The sequence below is a fragment of the Mesoplodon densirostris genome, chromosome 18 (genome assembly GCF_025265405.1).
Source record: "Mesoplodon densirostris isolate mMesDen1 chromosome 18, mMesDen1 primary haplotype, whole genome shotgun sequence".
Classification (NCBI taxonomy): domain Eukaryota; kingdom Metazoa; phylum Chordata; class Mammalia; order Artiodactyla; family Ziphiidae; genus Mesoplodon; species Mesoplodon densirostris.
The window spans coordinates 20,905,996-20,930,272 of record NC_082678.1 but is presented as its reverse complement, the minus strand read 5'-3'; the positions used below and the strand labels follow the sequence as shown (position 1 = coordinate 20,930,272).

The 24,277-nt window shown below is 51.6% G+C and overlaps 1 protein-coding gene across 6 annotated transcripts in view; it reads right to left on the bottom strand.

The window, feature by feature from the left end:
- Window positions 1-24,277, bottom strand: part of SLC39A11 (solute carrier family 39 member 11) — a 376,354-nt gene that overhangs the window by 55,429 nt on the left and 296,648 nt on the right. For 5 of the 6 annotated variants that reach the window (XM_060081466.1, XM_060081467.1, XM_060081461.1 and 2 more), the window contains one exon: window positions 9,554-9,623. In XM_060081466.1, the coding sequence (XP_059937449.1) occupies window positions 9,554-9,623 (70 nt within the window). Of the gene's footprint in view, window positions 1-2,119; window positions 2,259-9,553; window positions 9,624-24,277 lie in introns of all 6 variants that reach the window. The other variant, XM_060081463.1, reaches the window with a different exon arrangement.

Below are 24,277 nucleotides of genomic sequence, written 5' to 3'. Positions count from 1 at the left end.
GCCGGGGGCCGTGGAGGGGGAGGGGGCCTGGCATAAACGGCTCCTTGTGCTGCTGATGGAGAGGGGCTGCCTCTGGGCAGACGCAGGAGGGCACTCAGGGCCTCCCTCCTTGTTCTGGGAGTGTAACTTGTGTGGTGACACGGGGGGGCCTGAGACTGAGTCCAGGGAACTGGGCGTGGAGGGGGGGGCAAGAGGGAAGCAGCAGCTCGTGCCGTCTGGAGGGGGCTGCCCGCTAGAAAACCATCTGCAGAATTCAGGAGGGCCGTCCAGGCCGGGTGCAGAGCAGCCCACCCCCAGTCCGGTCCTGGGTCCCCTGTAGGGTAGAGAAGAGGCTCCAGGTGAGGGTGCGGGATGGACAAATAGCTACATTCACTGAGCAGGCGCAGAGCAAGAGTCAACCAGCACGCCAACTCCGCGCTGAGACACGACAGCAAGATCAGCCTGGGAGGGGCAAGGCGGGGTGGGGGGGGACAGAGGAGAGGGTACTAAGGTCTAGTGTCGGGCGTGGAGCCCACGCCACGGGAGAGCAGAAGCAACTCCTAGAGACCACGGAGTCCTGGACCCGGACCTCTGGCCTGCGTGCTGGGTCCACACAGACTGTGGAAGCCGCTTCTGAACTGGTTCTCTTTCGGGGTGGGGGGGGTGAGGGGGGACAGGGAGCTCTTGTCCTGGAGCCCGGGCTGGGACAGGGGTGGGCTGGGCATCTCTCTGGAGTGTAGTGTCTCAAACAGGCAGGCCAGGAAGCAAACATCACAGCTGCATCGTATACAGCCTTCCTACCTGCCGGCCCTGTGCCGGGGCTTTGCACGTATAAACTCAGTTAATTCTCAGAACGATCTGTTGAGGTAAAAACGATTATTATTCTTATTTGGCAGATTAGGAAACGGAGGCACAGGGAAAAAAAGAAAAAAAAGCAACGCATCAAAGTCACACAGCCGGTAAGTGGCAGAGCCGTGTGTGCAGCAGGTTGCCTCGCTCCGGAATCCAGGCTGTTCCATACCCTCCCCCCCACCCCCAACAACGCACCTATGCAAAAGGAAGCTCAGCGGGAAGCGAGACCTGCCTGCCCACTCCCCGTGGGCTCTGTCACTCAGCCTCTCATGGTGGCCAAAGCACCTCACAGGCCACTTGATGCTCCAGGAAAAGGCTAGGTCCTCAGCCAGAGACCTAGGAACATACCTGGCCCTTCGCCTTACCAGCTCTGAGGCTGTGGACAGAGTACCTCTCGGTGCCTCAACTTTCTTGTCTGTAAAATGGGGCAACTCACGGGTCCTTCCCCCATGAGTCTTCTCATGGAAAAGCCAACAAGAGAATGAAGGGCGAGGACAGCACAGAACGGAGCACACGGCAAGCACACGGCGGAGACCACCTATGCTTGTAACACTCGGCATTCCTGTGGTTTAAGGCCCGAGAGGAAGGGGATGGGCCCTGGGAAGGGCTCCGGCTATGATGATGTTTGGGGAATGGAATTTTCAAGGTTAAAATAAACTCTTGGCCTAATCTGGATCCTTTTGTTTTGGCATAGAAGGTCATTTTTTAAACTCCCTTCCTCAAAGAGTTAAATTTAGAGTTACCATACAACCCAGCGATTCCACTGCTTGGTATGTACCCAAGAGAAATGAAAACCTATGTCCACACAAAAACCTGTATGCCAGTATTCACCACAAAACTATTTGTAATAGCCAAAATACTGAAACAACCCAAACCTCTGTCAACTAATGTGGTACGGCCATACGACAGAATATTCTTCAGCCATGAAAAGGAGTTACAACATGGTTGAACCCGGAAAACAGGATGCTAAGTGGAAGAAGCCAGACATAAAAGACCACACATGGTTTGATTCCATTTACATGAAATGTGCTGAATAGGCAAATCCATAGAGACAGAAAGTAGACTCATCCGTGGTTGCCAGGGCCTACGAGGAGGGTGGGAGGGGGACTGACTGCTCATGGGTGTGGGGTTTCTTTTGGGGGTGACGAGAATGTTCCGGAAGCAGAGAGTGGTGACGGCTGCACAGCTCTGCGGCTGTGCCCTGGGAGAAGCGGGTGGATAGAAGGGGAGGATGCAGGAGGAGGGAACTAAGTCGCTCCCAGGTAGGATGCGGTGCTCAGCTCTTTACCGTCCTGTCTGGAAGCCGGCCCGGGTTGACTCTGAGTTTGCTCACAGCTGGGTGACATGCGCCTGCATTCCAGGGCTCCCGGCTCAACGGTGCCATTCGGAGCCAGGTAGGAGGCTTCATTCCTGCTGCAGCATCCACCCTGCATGAACGGCGGGGATGGGGAAAGAGAAGGCAGCCTGGGAGCCATCCCTGTGGGCACCTGGCCTTCTGCCCGGAGTCCAAATGGGGTGGGGTTGGATGGATGGTGACAAGGTCGGAGTCGCGAGCTGCCCTCACACAGGCACTGCTCAGCCACCTCATTCCCCAGAGGGCCACGTCCCAATCCTGCAGCCCTAGCCAACAGCCCCGAGTCCCACGGGCGCCCCAGCTCAGAGCTGGGAGAGGGCGCTTCGCGCCTACCGCTTCTGGCTGCCGTCCCTGCCCTCTGGGAACGCGGCTGCGCCACATCACGGGGCCTGGGGAGCGCGGGTCCCGGTCCCCTTCCCCATCCCCATCCCCCAGGTCAACCCCGGGGCCTCCCTGACTGGGTCCTCAGGGCTCCCCGCGTGCGCAGCTGCCGGCAGGGGGAGCTCTACCCCTCCCCACGTGTGAGCACCTGCTTTATTCGCGGCCCTGGGAGCAGAGAACAAGGGTCTGGAGTCGCCTGTGTTCCTTGATTTCTCTCAGCTCACACCGCAAACCCCGTTTTGGGCAAATGAGCGTATTTCATGGGTGTCCGTGTAAAGATTTACACCCTGATATTACCCTGTCCTATAGCCCCCATTTCCACACAGCAGTGGGAAAAAAATTAATCAATTAAATGGAGTTTCGTCTCTTCCAGGATCAGATTCTTTCCCAAGCTAAATTGCTCTCTTTTTTGGATAAAACTAGGAATTCAGGAATCAAGATCCCTCCCGAGGCTGTGACTTCCTGTCTCCCCACCCCGAGATGGCTTCTGTGTACACGGAAAGATGACAGGGAAGAAAAACACAAAAGAAAATAATAAAAAAAATCATCCTGGTTTAGAGAAACTGGATTTTCAACATAGATTAAAAGACAGTAGTAATAAAAAAAAAAAGACAGTAGTAGAATAAATTGGAGAGTCAAGGTCATCTTTTTGCATTAGCCAATGGGACTTAACAGACTAATTTGTATTAAGAACATATTATTATTGCACAAGGTTTTCATGAATTTGAATGGAGCAAGAAAGAGAGAGAGAAGTAAGTTCCTGTCTGGGGGCAGAAAGGACTTTGTTCTATCCTGAGTTTACGAACTAATTTTTGGTGATTAATACAATTTCTAAGAGAGTGATTGGCAGTGAGCAGCTTTCTCTCAACGCCTTTACTTTGAAAAATATAAAAGGTGGCATTTCTACATCAGTCTTCACATGCCTGGGGGACATTTTTATTGTCCCACAAAGCCTGGTGGTCTTAGAACCACAGATGCAACCCACCTCTCTCATGTGACACACGTGGAAACTGAAACCTCGGTAGTAGGAGCCAAAGACGCGGGCGGACGGCCGGGTGCGTGTTACCCAGAGTCAAGCTATGACGTCCCACTACCGCACGGGGGCACTGTCTGCCAACCATGGCCTGCCCTCCACCATTGCCAAATGCTCTTAATAATTCAAGGTAAGGCGAGCAGCTGTGTGGGAGGACCTGAAAGAAGTTGCGGGAAGGAGCTGTCAGTAGATGACTCTAGAATTCCAGGCAAGGTGGTTTGATGGGTACAAGAGAAGGGCTTGTTTGCATACACTAAAATGGATCTGCTAAAGTGCCACCTGCTATTGCAAATAAGCAACAGTGCAAGAATTTGCTTCCAATTCTGCTGACGTGATGGAAGGGAGGGGTGGTGGGGAGGACAGCATGGGTGTGGCTGGCTGAGTCACAGTGTGTCCTCACGCCGGGGTTCCACGTCTCAGGCCAGAGACCACTCTCCAGGGAGCCTAGGCTGGGCTTCGGCTCCCGCCTCCCCGCCGAATGGTGAGACCTAGTTCAATGGGCAGGAGGGGGTCAAGATGGGCAGCCTTGAGGAAGAGACGGTCTCATCCGGGAACTTGGTCCTGCCACAGGGAGGCCTGGGGACACTGGGAGAGCAGCCTGCTCCTTAAGAGACGCTTGGGCGAACTCTAATGAGAAAGCGCATCTTTTATTTCCCTAAATCCCCTCCCTCCCCCTGCAACGTGCTTCCCTGAATCAACTTGAGCGGAAGTAGGGGGACAACTTGCACAGGTGGATGCACACATACAGGTCTACACCCAGAGACGTACCCATCGACTGCTTGTCCTTGTTTCGAAACAGATGGCTGCTTGGCTGATTCGCAGCTGCTGTCTTAAACGAGCGTTGCTATTTCAGCAGGCATAACTGGTTTAGAAGCCAGGCAGAAAGACATACCTGACTTTTGCTGTACTCTTTGATCTGAGGGGCAAACACACCCCTTAAAATTAATTTTGATGCCTGCATGTGTAACCCTAAGAGCTATGTGAGGTCTGAATGCAGGCTAAGCTACCAGGCATCCTTTACTAAGTGTCTGGGTGTTGGTTAGCAGTGGCTGGTCAGGGCGCTCAGCAGAAAAAAAAAAAAAAAAAAAAATCCAGCCTGTGCTCTGTGGCTTCCGCGTGGCGCGGCGTGAGGCGTGCGGCCAGCGTCCTCTGCCCGAGCCTGCTCCGGGATGCCTGCGGTACCTGTCGGTCAGGGTGTGCCGTTGGATTACAAACGCCTCTCGACTTGTGCTTAAGTCAAAGCTTAAGTAGGAAGCAATGCGGGAAGCGAAATGTTGAAACATAAATCACCTCGCTCTCCCTGCTGGTTTGAATTACGCCTGCGACCGAGTTCAGGGAGAACTGAGGGCATGCTTCCTCTCCGGAGCACGCGTGCTCTGGATGTAATGACACTTCAGAGAGGAAAAACCGCTGAAGCCGCCAACTCCCCAAGGACGGGAGGTCTGAAGAATTTCTTTGCGGTGAGACCCAAAGAAATTGCTGTGGGACCAGATCAGAAAGAAGAAAGCTGGGTTTCCCTTGAACTACAGGCTGCCCTCTACTGGCTGAGCCTCGTCAACCTTCAGGGGATGTTGAATTCTGAAGGGATCCCCCCACGATGTAGGCTATCTAGTGCAGGAGGAAGGTGGACCAGGTGGAAGAGGGCCGGGGGCGGGGGCACTCCATATAGGTGATGAAATAACAACATCCGAACACTAGATGGCAGCAGCCGTACACAAATTATATGCTGGGGACCTACCTGTCCTCTTTCCTGGTGTCAGAGCCTTGGATGGGGAACTTGGGCATGGCTGTGTTCCAATAAAATTTCATTCACAGAAGCGTGTGTGGGCCAAATTTGTCCCACACGCCATCATTTGCCGACCCCTCTGCTAAATGAACAGAGAACTCTCTCTGGCTCAGCTAGCTTGGTCCACACGTCCCAGGCGTTTGCCAGCCAACTCTTTTCTTTTCCCGAATCCATGCAGACACCCATCCCTCCTTCCCTCTCAGCCCCTTTCAGCTGCCTATGTGATTACTTATGTCTCCCGAACTTGAATTCTCCCTCCCACACGACAACAGAATCGGTTGACAAATGCTGCCTGTTCTGCATTTAAAACGCTTTCTTCCCATCAATCTCTCTTCATTCCCACCATCATCAACTCATCCCTTATCCTCTTCACAGCTGCTATAACACATAGCAGTGGTGTCAACAGCATCTGTTCAATTGCTGGGTCCTTCACACGGATCTGTCTACCTCTTCCCCCCAAAAGTATTCCGTTGAGCCAGATTAAGGTTTAAATCTCCTCTTGGGCTTTAACATTGCTGGGCACTGGAACCCACCAAGGCTGTCAGCCTCTTGCTGAAGAACGCATTTTTTCTTTGGTCTTCAGTCTTACTTCCACAAAGTGCCAAACGAATCCCATCTCGGTGACATCACCCACCCGCCAGCTCGCAGTACTAACTGCCCTTATCACCTCCGCTTCTCCAGGTGGACAGCCGCCAGGCTCCTGTTTTAAGGCCACCCATTCTATGAAGCACCCCTGAGATGGGGGAAGACCTTGCCCTTTGTCCACTGGTTTCTTAGGTAATTTGGTTTGCAGCCCTCCCTGTGCTCATCTTATGGCACCTGAGGGTTTCACTGCCCACTAACCAATTATTTTAGCTATCTTTTTTGTTATTGACTTTCAATTACATTGCCCTGAGGTCAGGGTGTGGTCTGAATGGTATTGATCTGGGGGTGTTCCAACTTCCTCTGTGGCACAGTACTGTAATCAGTTTTGGGAAACATACACACATGTGCTTGGAAAGAATGTTTAAGTTTTTCTAATTGCTGGGTTGGGGGTCTACATATGTCCATTATGTACATTTGCTAACACTTTATTTTATCAGTGTCAGATAAGGGAATGGTACTCCCCACCATGACTGCAGTTTTGTCTGTTGTGCCCTGCAATTCCGACCATTTTTCTTGAGCATTTTGAGGCTGATGTTGCTAGAAGCGTACAGATGCAGGATCGTTCTGTCATCCCGGTACATTGTTTCTCTTTTCATTAAGTACTGACCTTTATTCTTTCTGTGGCTGTCTGCCTTAGAGTCAGCTTGGTCTGATACTGAAATTGTAATACCTGCTTTCTTTTGATCAGCATTCACCGTGTGTCTTTTTTCATTCCTCTACCTGCCACTTTTGCATGTTGTGCTTTAGGTGTGTCGCTTGTTAATTACATAGCATTGGAATTCTAAAAAGCAAAACCTCGCTCTTTCAAAAGACGTATTTAATCGTCTGGTGACTGTTTCTGCACCCTTCCCCTCAGTATTAGCCTGTTTTCTCCTTTTTTTTCTCCCTCCCTCCCTCCCTCCTTTCCCTCCCACGAAACCCTGGTCTGCAGCATGAGCTAAGGGCGGAGAAGGCTTACAAGCCTTGCCTGGGGGCTGTTCTGAGTTTTACCACTGAAGGTCAGAGGAATTTGAAAGGAAGAACCCAAATCACAAACTATATATGGATTTGTAAGTGGGGAAGACAGGCTGAAGGAGAGGGTCTGCATGAGGTCACCCTCTTTCCCTCTCTGTGGCCTTCATGGACATGCTCTCCCTCCACCCTTACTCCTGATACCCTGGACACAGTGGTGATGGGGGCAGAGCTCTAACGGCTCTGCCCACCGGCTGTGACGGGGGTGGGTGGAGTGTAGGGGCATAAAAACCCCCAAGGATGCTTGTTTAACAGAGGGTTTTATGAGGCTGAAAATACCCAGTCCAGCGCCCCAGCCCGATCCCAGCTAGAGAGTCCCGTTGAGGGTTTATGTAACTCAGAGAGGATCTGTCTGGTCTAGGGAAGGGGGGAGTTGGGTTGGAAAGGCTTTCGCTCTGCTTTCTTCAGAAACATCAAGATTACCAGAAAGTGCAGGTGACAGAATAGAGGGACATGGGAGTTGACATCTTGAGGTTGCAGGAGACATGGTGCCACCAGACAGGAAGCCTGGCCCGTGAGCGCAGGGCGTGGGGCTGGGCTGTCACTTGCCGGCACAGACATTTCTGGAGCATGTGCAGCTCCCCGAGTTCTGGGAGGACCCGGCCCTTGGATGCTTAAGGGGTCAGCCCCGCAGGGCATGACGAATCACAATCAGCCCTGGATTTTGGTGACATTTCTAACATTCTAAAGGCTTCTCCCCATCCACGGCTCCTGTGATTTTCGCCATAGGCATCTTGTTACTGATGACCCTGGAGTCAGGGAGAGGAAGTGACTTGGGAGTCCGACAGGCAGGAAGAAGAATTGAGAACAGAGAAGATCTCAACCTAGAACTGCGCCAGCCCGCACACGTGTTCGGGGCTTCGTGGAGCAGACACGTCCCTCAACACAAAGCATTAGAATCCAGTGACTACAGCGACACACAGGGGCCCCAGAGCAGCTGAGGGAATCGAGAAACGGAGGTGATGGGGTGTAAAGAGGCCCCACGCAAGGCTGGGAACGAGGGAAGAGGGGAGAAAGGGATTCCGTGAGGAATTAGATCCTGGCAACCATGATCCACAGACACAGGGCAGATCATTAAAGGAGGCAGTGCCATTGCCTTAGGCGGGTAAAAAGTAGAGTTTGAGATTATACCAGTCAGAGGGCAGTGGAGTGAGAAATGTGTGGTTTCGATACAGAAACCAGTGGCCCCTGGACCATCTCTTTGACCCGAATTATGTTTTCAAAATAATTGTGACTTCGAGCACCTTCTAGACAGCGTGTGTGTGTCTGTTCGAAGTTCACCTCTGTTCTTGCCACTCCCAACTGTCTCCATCTGCCTGTCTGCACTTACTTGTTACCTCTTAGTTCTCTACAGGCATCTGAGTTTGCCGCCCTTGAACAGAAGGCTCCACCCGCCCTCCTTCAGCCTGGAGGCTGTAGTATTCATGGTTTTGTGGGCACAGGTGGACCAGGTAGCTTATCTCTGTGATGCCTCTTTATGGTCCCAAGGCTGTAGCCTTATCTAGGCCCTGTAATTCAACAGAGGGAGAGGAAAGGAAGAATCTACAAGGCCTGCTGATTGTCTAGGGAAGACGAAGGGAAATAGGAAACCGAGGACGACAGTGAGTTTGGCTTGGTCGACCGGGTACCAGGTGATGATGGGGTTTTGCATGACAGCAGATGGGGACACGGGTGCGGGGATCCTGCGGAACACCCAAGCGGAGACCTATGGATGGGGGCCGGACCCGTAAGAATAAGTTCGGGAGAAAAATCTAGGCAGAAGATCAACTTGGGCATCACCAGCAAACGGACGGAAAATAAAGCCACGGGCATGGGGCAGAGTCCCCAGAGAGAGTGCGCTAAGTGAGAAGAAAGGGTGCCCTAGAGATGGAGCGCTGGGGGACATCAACATTTCAGGACGGGCCGTAGGGCACGAACCTGCAGAAGAGCCTGTGAAGGAGCAGACGGAAGGGGGAGGAAACCAGGAGAGGCCAGTGGCCAGAAAGAGAAAGTGAGGGCTCCTAAAGGAGAGAGCGGTGAGGAGTGTCGGCTGCTGCCTTCGAGGTACAGCTGGCCCTCCGGGTCCTGCCATCCCCCCATGGCTGAGTGCGCGGATGCGGAACCTGCGGATGCAGGATCCGTGGATACCGAGGGCTGACTGTGGTACTCGAGCATTCGAGGATTTTGGTATCCGCCGGCGGGTCCTGGAACCAGTCCCCCCAGGACACTGTCTTTATCATGTACTTATACATTTAAAGCGTTTGGAGAACAGCGTGAGATTATATTCATGGTTGGTTTTCAAAACGGTTACCCATCAGACAGCTCATTGGAAAAACGTGGTGTAAACCTGCCTCTTGACAGAGTACCTCTCTCAGGTATTAGCTTCCCTGACCTCCTCCTCGCCCCCGCCAGTCAGACCTGGGGGGCTGGGGCTGCTGCACAGTTATGTGCAGACAGCTCGCCCGAGGCAACAGGCACTTCCGGGCACCACGGGGTGCAGTGCCACGCTCTAAGGCACTAGATGTCGGCTTACCTTGCGCTCTCAAAGGTAGCAGATGCCGTCTTTTCTACAGCCCCAAATCCAACTCCAACAGCAAGACCCTCTGAAACAGACATAAAAAAGTACGATGGGTTAGGAATCATTTTTCTATAATACATGCATGTAGAATCGAAGCTTGCTCAGAAGCCAAAGCCAGCAGACTCCTGTGGGCTGGATTAGCACTGCTGTCCATTCGGGGCTGGGTGATGGCCCGACTCGCTTGGTGGGGGAACCCCTGGGACACCATGGAACCAGTTACACACTCACTTCATCACATTGGCAAATCCCCTGGTCTTCTTCGCATACCTTATAGTTACTCAACAGGCTTATACTTAATCAGCTGTTAAGAGCAAGCAGTTTCTTCACTTCTTCCATAAGAAATCAGAACAACAGTATTTTGATGTGACGCAATACAGGTTAAAAGCAGATCTTGCTAAGGCTAATCTCTGAAATGGGTGCACTGCTGTATTTGCAAATGCAAGTAAAAGAACTCCATAAAAAATTGGATCTTACATTTTTGGGGCTTCCCTGGTGGCCCAGTGGTTAAGAATCCGCCTGCCAATGCAGGGGACACAGGTTTGAGCCCTGGTCCGGGAAGATCCCACATGCCGGGGAGCAACAAAGCCCGTGCACCACAACTACTGAGCCTGCACTCTAGAACCTGTGAGCCACAACTACTGAGCCCATGTGCCACAACTACTGAAGCCCGCGTGCCTAGAGCCCATGCTCCGCAACAAGAGAAGCCACCGCAATGAGAAGCCCGCGCACCACAACGAAGAGTAGCCCGTGTGCCGCAATGAAGACCCAATGTAGACAAAAATAAATAATTTTTTTTAAAAATGGATCTTACATTTTTAAATATCATTGGATTTTTCCATTATGCACTGATCTTGCAACTAGAAACTAGAAGTTTTTGAGTCCCAGAGTTCATTTGAATTTGACTGTTTTAATCCTTTTTATTAATTAAAAAATGCTTGCCGGGCTTCCCTGGTGGTGCAGTGGTTGAGAGTCCGCCTGCCAATGCAGGGGATATGGGTTCGTGCCCCGGTCCGGGAAGATCCCACATGCCGCGGAGTGGCTGGGCCCGTGAGCCATGGCTGCTGAGCCTGCGCGTCCAGAGCCTGTGCTCCGCAACGGGAGGGGCTGCAACAGTGAGAGGCTCGCGTACCGCAAAAAAAAAAAAAAAAAAAAGTTCATCCCCATCACTACGTCACATAAGATTGCACGAGGCTGCCAGTAACAGAAAATCCACAGAACAGTAGCTTCAACCAAGGGTCAGCAGACTATAGCCCAGGGGCCACATCCAGCCCACTGCCTGTTTCTGTATGGCCTGCAAGCTAAAAATGATTTTTTTAAATTAATTTATTTTATTTATTTATTTTTGGCTGCACTGGGTCTTCATTGCTGTGCACGGGCTTTCTCTAGTTGCGGCAAGTGGGGGCTACTCTTCGTGGTGGTGTGCAGGCTTCTCATTGCGGTGGCTTCTCTTGTTGCGGACCACAGGGTCTAGGCGCACGGGCTCAGCAGTTGTGGTTCACAGGCTTAGCTGCTCCACGGCATGTGGGATCTTCCAGGGCCAGGGATGGAACCCGTGTCTCCTGCATTGGCAGGCAGATTCTTAACCACTGCGCCCCCAGGGAAGTTGTAAGAATGATTTTTACATTTTTAAATAGTCAAAAAAAAAATCAAGGAAAGAATATTTCATGACATGTGAAAATTATATGAATTTCAAAATTTACTGCCCATAAATAAAGTTTTATTGGCACACAGCCATGCTTGTTTGTCGATGAATTGTCTGTGACTGTTTTGTGCTATGTCAGCAGAGAGTAATGAGAGACCAAATGGTCTGAAAACCTAAAATATTTACTAGGTGGCCCTTTAAAGAAAGAGTTTGATGACCCTGGACCTAAACACGTAGGGTTTTATTAGCTTGTGCAACAAGAAGTCCAAGGTTGATATGGTGGCCCAATGACGTCATCACAGACATTGACGATCCATCCTCAAATGGCAGGGACTCTCACAGTCTGCTCTGAGATGGTGTGACCATAGTGTAGCTTGAAGCTTGGGGATGGACAGATGATCTTCCAAGTCCTGTCCAGTAGGAGTGAGCTTGCCAAGGTCACCAACGCCCTGATCAAATGTGGAAGAGGGCCTCCCTGGTGGCGCAAGTGGTTGGGAGTCCGCCTGCCGATGCAGGGGATACGGGTTCGTGCCCCGGTCTGGGAGGATCCCATATGCCGCGGAGCGGCTGGGCCCGTGAGCCATGGCCGCTGAGCCTGCGCGTCCGGAGCCTGCGCGTCCGGAGCCTGTGCTCCGCAACGGGGGAGGCCACAACAGTGAGAGGCCCGCATACCGCAAAAAAAAAAAAAAAAAAAAAAAAAATGTGGAAGAGCCGTGCTGGTCTGCATATATCTGATAGAGGGGTAAGAAGGGCTATGAAAAAGAAAGAAGGAAGGGAGGGAGGAAGGGAGGGAGGAAAGGAAGGAACTGCCCCGGTGGCCTGGGATCAATGGCGTAGAAGCACAATGTTAGGACCCCTTTCTGACATCTATGGGGCAGTGCAACCCCAATCCAAATAGGAACGAGAATAACCAGTATTGGTCAGAATCAAGACCAAGGGCTTGGGGCCAGGAGGAACTTTTGTTGTGAAGAGGGAAGAGGTCAAAATCTACCGAGTGAGAAGGGCATATCTTCTTTTGGGATTCACTGCCCTTTAAACTGCCCCTTTTTGTCCGTGTGTCCTGTTTAGCTGGAGCGGGCCGAGGACACTGGGATTATAATAATGGCTCTGGGTGGCTTGTCCCATGGTGAGGTCAAAGAGCTCACCTGTGATCCAGTTTGGTTGGCCAGGAGACCACCATGAGGGCTGGAGCCCAAAGACCCGGCTAAAGCGTGAAGTGTTCCATTTTGCCTCACCTTGCCCTTACGCTCTGTGCTTTGGTCCCATGGGGACCTTGTAGGGCAGCTGTGGCCCCTGGAGGCTGTTGGTTGAGCGTCTGGGATTCTGATGCGTCAGCAAACATCTCCCCACATTTCTCGTAACAACCAACCATGGGGTACAGAGTCCTAGGACTTCCGAGGTGGAGGAAACCCCCCGAGGCCACCGGGCACGACTCCTGCGCCACTGCCAGATCCAGAAGCCAAGGGTTTCGGAGTCTTGCCAAAACCAGACAGCAGGATGGAGGCTCCTGGGCCCGGGCTCCCTGCGTGCGTGACACACACCACAGCAGGCTGCAGAGAAGCCCCCGCTACAAGCTCTTGGCTAAAGCAGCAGCCTAGTCAGCACTGCTAGAGCAGCCAGACTTTTCAAGATCGAGGTTTTAAAATTTTATTTATTTTTAAGGTGCCTGATATCAATCAATTCTTCAGAAAGGCTGAGTCTTCATTCACCAAACCTATCCTCTAGGATGACTCTAGGTTCCAAAGTAGGCCTTGTGTTCAAGACCTCAGTCTCTCTGTGGTCTTTCTCTGGAGAAATGGGGGGCTGGCGGCCCTTTCTAGGCCATGCCCCGAGGTAGAAGCTCATGAACTAAAGGTGGGAGCCGTCACCTCCACTCTACGGATCAGAGAGGAAAGGTGACGATGGGCTGGTCTGAGTGCCCAGCTGGGCTCTGATTCTGCAGTCCAGGCTCCTCATTCTTTATAGCTGCTTTGTCCTTTTCTTTCTCTTTCAGAAACTTCCTGAGGGTGGGCACTGCAGAAGCCACCACTCCAGGGAGGGGGGTGGATACAAGTTCAACACTTTCAGGTTTGCCTGATGCATCTGACAAGCTTCAAAAAGAATGAGTGTGCTAGGTGAGGTGCCAGATATTGCCCAGAGCTGAATTTCAGGACGGGCTAGGATGAATATATCTAAGGGTTTCAGGCATCCTTGCCACTGGGAAGGAGGCAGCCTCTTTTTGTGCAGCCCTTGCATCTCAGGAGTTGTCCATGGTCCCGAGAAGATAAAGTCAGAGGAGACATGAGGCGCTTCCATCTGGCCCCTCTCCTACCTTCGGGGAGCCCAGTGTTTACAAGCCTGATGTCCTTCACCTTGTTTTGTACCAACAGGGCCCAGACCACAACCCACTGCCATCGGTAAGTATGGGTCTGCAGGGCGAGGCTCTGCACCAGGTGTCAAAAGCTAGGCAGAGACTGACCAGGGGTTTCCTGATATCAGAGGGGCAAATCCCTCCTTTTGAAAAAAACTTGCATTTCTAAACCATAAACAACAGCTGGTGGCTCTTTTGTTAAAGATTTTGCTCTAATTAGTCATTTTAATGTTCATGATAGTGCAGTCCTGAGGACAGGACTTAACATTAACTGGCAAACTAACCCTTTCTAGTTATTTAGCAAGCAGCCAGCAGCACTTGGCTTACTAATGCTCACAGCGGCTCATTAGGTTACCCAACTAATGCAGGAGAGAAAGGGCTCGCCCACAGTTTCACAGCATCAAGGGGCAGAACCCGGCTTGACCCTCAGTCCCCACCCCCGGCCCCCCACCACCCCAGGTGGCTGACATGGGCTGTGGCTTTCTCCCAGGTGTGGGCGGCAAGGGCTGGCATCTGAATATCTGTATCCTAAAGAGGTTGAGGGCAAAGTGAACACAACCTGCCTCTGCCCAGCCCTGTACCTTGGCCACGCCCACAGCAGGTACCACGCCCCTCCCACCCCCACCCCCCCCAAACGCACACCGCATGCTGCCTTAGGAGGTGGCCAACTCCATCTCCCCCTGGATTTGGAGTAAAGGAGAGGAAGAAGACGTAATGGAGGAAGGGAATGTAATTGTTACCGTCTCTGAAGGTGGAGGGGATTACCTGAGAGCGAAACTAATGCGAAACCAAGACAAAAGACCCACGCCGCAAGAACATAAATAAGGGAATGAAGGCAGACACTGAAGATCAACAGATGGTAGAAGGAACCCCCGGGGTGAAAGAGAGCAGAGGAAAAACTGCGACTGGCGTTCACACCCCCAGGTCTTCCACCAAAAGTGCAAATTAGGGAGGTAATTAAGACAAGAATCCAAAGTGGCTGGATACTGTTAATAAGCCAGACCTCTTTTCACAGCTACGGCCATTAACTCAGATGCAGACCGAAGGAAAACAAACTTCCAAACCTGGGGTTATAAGCCCCCGGGATGCAGGGTGAGGCAAAGTCCTTAGGGCAAACTCGAGAATAAGCTCTAAAGCTGATTCCTCCAACCCCACAGCCCTACTCCAGTCTTCTCGGGGGTTGGAAGGTGGGTGTGGCTGCCTCTCTCCATCCCCCATCCCTCCTGAATCTCCATCTCTCTCTCCTCATCCTCCAGCACGGTGGGGATGGGGGTGCATGGGCTTTTTGCTGAGACGGACCTGGGCTCAAATCCTGGTATATTATTTAAGATTCTTGTAAAAAGGAAAAAAGGATGATAGTGCTTTGCTTACAGGATGGTGAGCACACAGCAGGGATTCTCACCACTGACATTTTGTTGTGAGAGGTTGGACTGTACAGCCCAAGATGTTGAGCAGCATCCCTGGCCTCTACCCACTAGATGCCAGTAACACCTCCTCCCCCCAACCATCCCCTCCCATCAAGGTGTACTTTTCACAAAAATTTTCAATTATTCTAGAATGCTCTTGGAGTTTACGTAGGTGGTCGGAAAGTGAACGGTTAAAAACTAGTGTCTTAGTCCATCCAGGCTGCTATAACAAAATACTGTAAACTGGCTTCTGGGTGGCTTAGAAACAACAGAAATTTATTTCTCACGGTTCTGGAGGCTGGAAGTCCAAGATCAAGATGCTGACAGACGGGGTTGAGACGCTACTTCTTGGTTCTCAGGTGGTGCTTTCTCTCCGTGTCCTCACATGCTGGAAGGGGCAAGGGAGCTTTCTCGGGCCTCTCTTTTAAAGGCGCTAATCCCCTTCCTGAGGGCTCCACCCTCATGACCTACACGCTTCCCAAAGGCACAACCTCCTCATACCATCACTTTGGGGGTTAGAATTTCAACATACGAATTTGGGGGGCCAGATGCAAAACATTCAGACTATAGCAAATAGTATTTTCTTTTTTTCCAGGGCTTAGAAGCCCTTAGTTTGAAGCACATGGGGTGGAGCTCAGAGGTCTTCTGTAAGAGACCTCTCCACCCTCCAAAAACAGTGACATCTATGTGATTGCGGCCTTGCCTGACATTCATGGGCATCGGGTTCCATGGGCGGATGGGAAGGAACGCCTGTGTGGGGTAGAGAGAAAGAGGGTGATATTGGTTCAGCTGAAATCCCTGCTGGGGTGGAAACAGGGCAATCTGAGCTGCTGTGTGGACATCCTGCTTCCTCCTGCCTGGCTGTGCCCCTCTGCGTGTGGGTCCAGCTGTCAGATGATCTCAGCAAGCGTGGGGCTTCTGCAATGGAACTCAGTGGTCTGACCAGGGCTGAAGCCTCTGGTGTCTCATTTCTCTTGTTCTGGGTAACAACAGCAACGCAGGAAATGAGCAGCGATGTTATGACTTTTTTCCCTATTTAACTGTTGCTTTTGGGGGGGGGGGACTATAAAACAGCAATTTCCTATGATCCAACCTAATGAGTTCTGGAAATTTTTTTTTAATATTAAATTTAAGACAGCAGCTAACATCTCATGGGGGCTTAATAAATAGTCAACACAGCCACCAACAATGACAACAACAAACCTCAAAGCTGGAGAGATGGGGAATTCTCTAGCAGTCCAATGATTAGGACTCGGAGCTTTCGCTGCCATGGTCCGGGTTCAATCCCTAGTCTGGGAACTAAGATCCCACAGGCCGTGCGGCCAAAAAAAAAAAAAGATGGAGAAATGATGCGAAACAGGATGGCTTACTTGTTCCCTTCTCCACTGAGGACAGAACGAGAGAAAAACAAGTCAAATTGCAGCCAGAGGGATTTAGACAAGGGAAAAGGGGAGGGAAGAGGGTTTTGAAACATATGACTAGCTCGTGGAAGGGAGGTTGAGAATATCCCTCCCCTGGGTGGAGAACTGGTCTCTGAAGGTGGTGGCTACTCCCCAGTCAGGGATGGCTGTGATGGGGAGAAAAGGGTGAGGTGAGAAGAATGGAGGGGGTAGCCTCATAATGTCCCTTCTAGCCCTTTAACGTTACGTGTGGGCCCAGTTCTAGGAGAAAGTCTGAACATCCACTTATTCGTTCCCAGGTCACTCATTGAAAATAGAGAAAGAACCATCTTAGCGTACCTGCTGCTGGACGGGACCATGGCGGCCATGGGGGTGGCCTCAGTAGCCTCCAAGGGTGCCGGGCGAGCTCAGCGTAGATTCCCCCTCTGCTCCTGCCCATCTGGGCAGGGTCACTAAGCTGGGAGATGGGTACCAGGCCAGGTGAGGGGGCAGTGTCACATCACATGACAGTAGGGGTCCCCTGGCCATCAAGGGTCAACGTGTCTGGCTTACACACACCCGTGGGGCAGTCCTGCTGCCTTCATTCCCACTCTGATCCCATAGCTTGGCTGAGCCTTCTGGGGAGACTGGCCCCCAATATGCTAATCCCCCTGCCTGGCCTGTCTTTGGCCGCAGATTTCTAGCGGGAAGGAAACCCAGGAAGGTGGGAACTCTGATCATATTACACATTAATTAAACAAAATGTTGGTATAGCCCAGCCAGGTATTGCCACAGAATTCCTATAGGGTTTCGAAAAGGCCCTCTAGAGAATGGAAGTTATCAACTTAGAGTTATTTTTTTGGAAAAAGTAGCTCGACACACTTTTCTACCATGGATTACGAACATTGTTACTCATAGCAGATGAAGTTAAGTGTTGGGAAAGGTGAAAAATAGCGGTGTTCCAGAAGAGTTGAATTGAACTGCAATTCTTAGCAATATCAATAAAGTCATGTCTTGGAGTACATTAAGAGACGTCCATAGTTGAAGATACTCTAACACGAGTCCCGCTCTAATTAAAATAACTTCCTAATTGATGTTTGCACGTGTGTGGGTTTGGGGTGTTTTTTGGTTTCGTGCGTATTCTACTGTCTGCAGTTAGGCTCCACTTACGCAACGATGGACCCAGAAAACCACACTCCTCCAGTCACTCCAGCCAAAAGCTACTCCCATGGCTTCATGCCCACTCCAGAGTGTCACTGGAAGGAAGCTGTAGTGGGAATTAAGCCAGATACCCGTCCTTGCTGCAATGTCTGAAGCTGAGAGCGAGCACGTGCACAAGCACCGCAGATAACCCAGCTTGCCACCCGCTTCGTGAAAAGGATGCTACTCCCCACAGAGGACCGGGATGCCTGGGCAAGGCAAAGGCAGGTGAACCGGGGAGTTGGCTGTCCCCCAGCAGGATGCCGGTATCAACCACTCTGCGCCCCTCGAAAACCAACAGAATCAAACTGCGAATGATCCTACCCAGAGGGTTTATCAGCCCTCGGGAAGTGGACGGCCAGTGACCCCTGTTCCTCATCCCCTGGAGAGGCACTGCAGCCTGGGTCCGTCCCGGGTCAGGGGGAGCAGCTTTGCTGCAGGGAAGGGTAGCCCAGGGCCGGCTGCCTTGGAGTCACACCTACACCGCTGTCAGTGCACCTGGCTGCACTTCAAGCGGCGTCCGGGGTGTAACTAACTCCTGGACACGCCTGGATGGGGGAGGACACGTTTGGAGGTGCAGAGGGGTACTTAGCCATGGTTTTGTAATTCCTCTGGACTAGAGAGCCTCAAGAAATTGGGAGGAAAGGATTTGTTAAATCCCTTTGGAGGACTTTTCCACAAAATTAGACTTTGGTAGTTCTTTTAGGATGACGAATAATCCCCATTTGCACGCCCCATAGTTGACTCCCACCAAAGTATCTCCAGAAACCAGGCAAGGGAAAGATTTTCACGTCTCAGATCACTGCTATGTTTCGGTACATCGAAGGCAGATGGTGTAGCACAATGGTGTAGCTAATGGGGGCAGTGGGGGGAGGGGAGGGGTACTTGTTTTCTTACAGGGAAGTTAACTCAGGAGGAAATTAATGCTCAGTCCTGCACACCCCAGTTCTGGGACTGCCAGTTGCCAGGTGGGGGCCCGCGGGCTCCTCAGGGTGGGCCCCACGTGGTCCGGATCAGGATGTGTGGACCTGTCCACACAGCTATGGCTCCTCATGCACAGGATGGAAAGCTCAGAAGCTGTCATTGTCCTGGCTCTCCCCGTTCTGTAGACAAAGCTGACCTACAGGAGGAGACAGTGTCGCGGGCATGCTGACAAGAAAACTGGCCCAGAGGTGTTCGTATCTATGTTTCACCCATCCCTGAAGCCCGAAGCCCGCCTGCACCTCCATCCTTCCTTCGTGTGTTTGAGATGTGCCCACATCCTTTCAACACCCCGCTTTTCTCCTAAACCACTCTGAGTTCTCGCTTTGCCACCTGCAGCACAAAGACTCAACAATTCAGCCAAACTCTGTCCTAGGCGTTTGAGGTTCATCATCTGACTTAAACCTGTCCAGACCTTACAAAATTGATACTCTTTGTATTTTCTAGAAAAGGAAAGTGGGGTTCAAAGTGGTCAAGCCACGTGCCCAAAACCACACAGCTTGTAAGATGCTCAGCCCACGTGTCCCTCCTGGTTCAGAGCACATCACACTGACTTCTGGTTTAATTGATCATTATGACTCCTTCCTGCTCAGGACCCAAAGGACTGGGCACTGAGTCAGTGTCAGCAAGAGGGTCCGCTTGGGTGCCATCACTCCAAATATTCGTCACATAGCCATTAGGTGTTGTGTAGGATACAAAACGTGTGAGACGCGGTTCCCATCTTTAAGGGGTTCACGATCTAGAATATTCCTTTAGAGTCATAAAATTAGAAACGTATTTCTCTGCTCAAAACGTTTAGAAAGAGCGATCTGGAGAACAGTGTTGAAATATCAGAAAAGCTGGAGTTTGGGGACAGAGGGGAGGCGGGGGACTGGCTGGCAGAGATTGCCATGTTCAAGTACAGGGTCAGGCATATTCAGGCATTCGAGTGGGTGGATCAGCCTCAGAGCGTTGCCAGGCCCTGGCGAGCCCCGGTGAGTCCCCAGGCACGAGGGGAGATTGCAGGGGATGGCTGAAGGGATGCCGAGATGAAGTCTAGGAAACTGGCATAAAGGCGTTAACTCAAAGGGGAGGTTTGCAAAGGGCACTGACTGGGCAGAAAAGGATGAATATGGTTTTTGATATGTTGAGTTCAAAGTAAAAAGACATTGAATACAAATGCTCTAGGTGGCTCCAAATGTATAACAGGTTGGGGACGAGAGGTATGAATTCAGGGAGCACATGAGTAAACTGCAAGAGACTGTGATAAATGTATAAGCTGCTTATAATTAATGATGATAAAAATAATAGTCAACATCATTTAACATTTACTGCATGCCAGGTACTGTTTAATACTTTTTATGTTCTGCTCGTTAAAAAAAAAATCCCGAAAACAGCCCTACACTTCAGGGAAGGACGAAGAGTGAGAGCACAGATGTGTACTGAGACCCACTAGTGGGCGCTACCCTTCAGAGGAGGTGACCTGGAGGAGGAATGCGGAATCATGACATCCCTGGCCCTGCAGGCTCCCCTGGCAGGCTGCCTCCACCCCCCGCAAATCAGCCTTGCCCTGAGGACACAGCCTCCGAGTTGAGCCTCACAGCCTGACGGGTTATCTTTAAAGCTTCCTGCAGCCTCCTCTGGTTTCACGCCAGGCACCACCAGTGAGAAGACAGGACAACGGATAATCAAGCACACGGCTCAGATTCCTAATAAACAAGACGGTGCTGTAATGCACCCGTCAGCCGTGGCTAAAGCGAAATGCAAAATGAGAAAAAAATAAATGTGTGATTTACAGAAAGAACAATTTTTCTCTTTTAATGTCAAACAGTCAAGGAAAATGTGACGTCTCACACCGCGTTAATTTTTTAAGTGAATAAACTGGTCATCAGAAAAAGAAACAGCGGGTTACTCCCCGATACCCTCACCTGAATTGCTGTTATCTTTCCACCCCACTAAGGGCAGTCTTTGGGGCTCCCACCCTTCAGGCCATACTTGCTCCTTCCCCATTACACCTGAGGACTCTGTTCCCTTACAGACACATCCAAGTTCAAGACCTTCCAGGTTTCCAGCCCACCAGTACCCCCGAGGTTTAGCACAGTGACATACACCTCTGCCCTCTACTTCTCTCGATCCGTTTTTTTTACATATGATACCCCCTCCCCTACCAGATCTCGAAGCTACCTGGAGTTGGGGACCACAGCTCTGCCTTAAGCATCTCCTGTACCTCCAGGGCTCTGGTAGCCAGACAGTGAGTGTTCAAAACGACATGCAGAATGACGGACCCTGCCCAAGAAAATGCTGCCTGTGGTTCTGGTGAAGGGAAGAAATGAATAAGGGGACCCAGTCCCCGCTTGGCAGGACTCGGCCGGGGGGAGAGACAGAAAGAGAAGGCAAGTGGGACGAGCTGCAGAATTCCTACGTTCAGGTTGGAGTGCTATCACCCTCACTGCAGACGGTCTGCCCATAGCATGGGGCGCGGCTCGTGACGGGTGAACAAATGAATGAAACAAATGAGTGAAATGCTTAGAAGGAGCGATCCAAAGAACAGAGAAGGGGAAAAGGAAAGGGAGAGGAACACACAGATATTCTTGGATCTGGAAGAACCGGCTGGAGAAACTTTGCTTTGGCACAAACTGTCCTGAAATGCACTGGAGGAGAGGCACGCTTCAGCCCTCGGCTGCTTTGCTGCTTTGAGATGCATCTTCTATAGACAGGGAGAGACCGTCTTCCTCCACCACCCACGCACGGGATAGCATGGTGTGGTGTCCCCCGCAGTGTGGCCGAAAGCACAGGTTGTGACCTGGCACGAGGCTGACCTCCACAACTGCTAGAAGAGGACCTGAACAACTTAATCATCGCTGACCTGTCGACCTGGAAAAAAACTTCGGGCTTAACCATGAACTAGGTAGACACTTCTTCAAGGAGGGGTGCAGGGGCTGGAGGCCAGAACACCGACCTTCCCTACCATTTCTGAACTGGTAGGAGCAGTTTGGCCCACAGACAGAGCCTGCCGCGCGAGGCACGGATATTTCCCATCAGCCTGGCTGTGTAATTAAAAAGCCAAAGAGCAAGGGATGATATTAACCAGGCCAGAAGTACCAGTGGGGACAGCTTTGAAATCCAAGCTGCCTGGGCTTCCAACTAACCGCTCTGGGCCACGTGTCCCTCTTGGGTTGCGAGATGTCACAGCATCGTTCTTGGTTTCTGTTGTTCTCTGCATCCTCACGCTGCACGGTGACTTGGTCCATGGAAATGCAGGGACTCAAGTTGTCCGCAATTGCGGGACAACAGCACAAAATCTCCCTCTTTTTGCTCCACTGATTTATGCCTGGATCCTGAGAGACTGATTACTTGGGAGAGCTGGTGGCGGCTCGCCTTCCCTCCCCAGAAGGGCTTGGTGACGACTTTAGGTAGGTAGTAAGAGCACTAGTTTCCAAGCAACCAAATAACAGGTCTTCCGTTACAGCTCTTTGTTTTGCAAAAGCAAAACAGAGCAGCAGGTAATTAAGTTGGCCAAGGCGACATCTCCCTGGAATAGCCTGAGCCCGCTAAGATCCTACTAAGACCCCTTTTCACCAAATAAAGGAAAACAGACTAGCCTGACCGTGACTTGAGGGGACCCCCAACCTTGCATTAATTGGGGGCGTCAATGGGCCCTAAGAATCTAATCACCCATGTAGCAACCCAATCAACGGCTGTCAAATAGGCCATTTCTGTGCCCCGTTCTTTTTTTTTTTTTAATAAATTTATTTATTTTATTTATTTATTTTTGGCTGTGTTGGGTCTTTGTTGCTGCGCACGGACCCTCTCCAGTTGTGGCGAGCGGGGGCTACTCCCCATTGCAGCGCGGGCCTCTCACTACGGTGGCCTCTCCTGCACGGGCTCCAGGCGCATGGGCCCCAGCAGTTGTGGCTCACGGGCTCTAGAGCCCAGGGGCTCAGTAGTTGTGGTGCACAGGCCCACCTGCTCTGCGGCATGTGGAATCCTCCCCGACCAGGGCTCGAACCCGTGTCCCCTGCACTGGCAGGCAGACTCCCAACCGCTGCACCCCCAGGGAAGCCCCCGTGCCCCGTTCTTTATTGAAAAATTAAAAAGCTTCTTTGAAAAGGAAACAGTGGCCTCTGGTTTGAACATTCCCCCATCTGTCTGAATCTAGCCGTATGCATCTGCCACTTAGGCTCGATTGCTTTATTCTTCTTTCTGAGCCAAGGTCAGGGGGACATCTCATTTGCCCAAGACGGCCTGGAGCTCAGAAAATGACGTCTTCGTCCTCTCCTCCCTTCTCTTCCTCTCCACGAGGCTCAGGCATTGAGACCTCGCCCCTCTGTTCTGTTTCACGCCGGATGTACCATCTTCCGATTCATGCCTATCTACCTTTCAGGCACCCATTGTCAAGGGAGTAATGGAGCCTGGCTACGCAGCAGGAGAAAGGAAAAAAGCTCTGGCTAATGCTGTGAGTACTCACTTCTCCCAGCACCCCAGCCCTTTTCTCTGCTCCACTTACATTCCACGGCCCACTTTCCATCCCTGAGACCCTTTGCTGGGGAGCTCACCCCAAGTAGCACCTTCGCCCCGCCTCTGTAACCGCTTCTGTGGTTCTAAGCCTGGACCACTGCTAAAGCCTCCAGACCCTTGCAGCCCAGTCTCCAGGCAGCTGGGGTGCCCCACTGGGAACACTCCTCCCGGCTGGTCCTGGGATGGGCTGCATCTGAATCATCTGTGGCCCGCCTCAAAAATACACACTATGGAGTCAGTGAAACACAAAAGGGCCAGGGAAGCTATACATGTGACGAGCGTGCCAGACTGATCCTAGCCCTGTCTATTGGAGTCATTGGAGAACCAGGTCCAGGGCACAACTAGATGGGGTTAAAAGAGCTCTCACAGCTGACCCAGCGGGAAGATCTATACCCTAACAGAAGCCTCCAGGAGACAAAGTCTTTCCTAAGGGATTGCATCTTGTAAGACCATCATGGCGGCACTGGACCTATAACATCAATTGATTACCTGGCAGCAGCCACAGGAAGCCAGGCTACAAGGTACCAGCTCAATTCAAAGGGTGAGCCTCAAGCCTCATCACACAGGAATCACCCTGCCCTGAGCTCAAGGACAGACTCTACCTTAAGGCATGTTTTCTGGTCTGCCTTGAAGGACCAAGCTAATTCCTTTGTCTGGAGCTGGGCCAGAAATGAAGAAGATTTTAACTCTCGCTCTTCAGCTGCTGAGGAGAGGTTGGTGCTCGCTGGCTCCATATTTATGCACTTAATTTCTGAAGGACCATGGATATTCACACAGAACTCCTCCACCAGGCCTTCCCCAGATCCCCCTCAGCGCTGAGTTATTTATGAAGCCTTCTTTTCCAGGCAGATCCCACAGAGCTGCCACAGGTTACGTCTCCTTGGATCAGGCTCGTTCGGGAAGAACTGGGAAATGCAGATGGGCAAGACGCCCCTGCTTGGGCGAGATGGGATTACAAGCAACAAGACTGGGACATGCGTTTGCAAGTGCCAGATGGCAGAGTGGCGTCACACAGCTCCCCCACCCTGGGATGTCCACTTGGTGCCCATGCTGGACAGACGCTGGGATCCTGCAGGGACCCACAGCCACTGCCTCCGTTCTTTCTCCCCCCCACAAACGACTACTGCACTTGACACTTAGCAGATGCAAACCATCCTGGGATCACGCAGGGCAGGCATTAAGCAAAACCTAGAGACAGGTTATTGATTTCAAAGAAGATGTCAT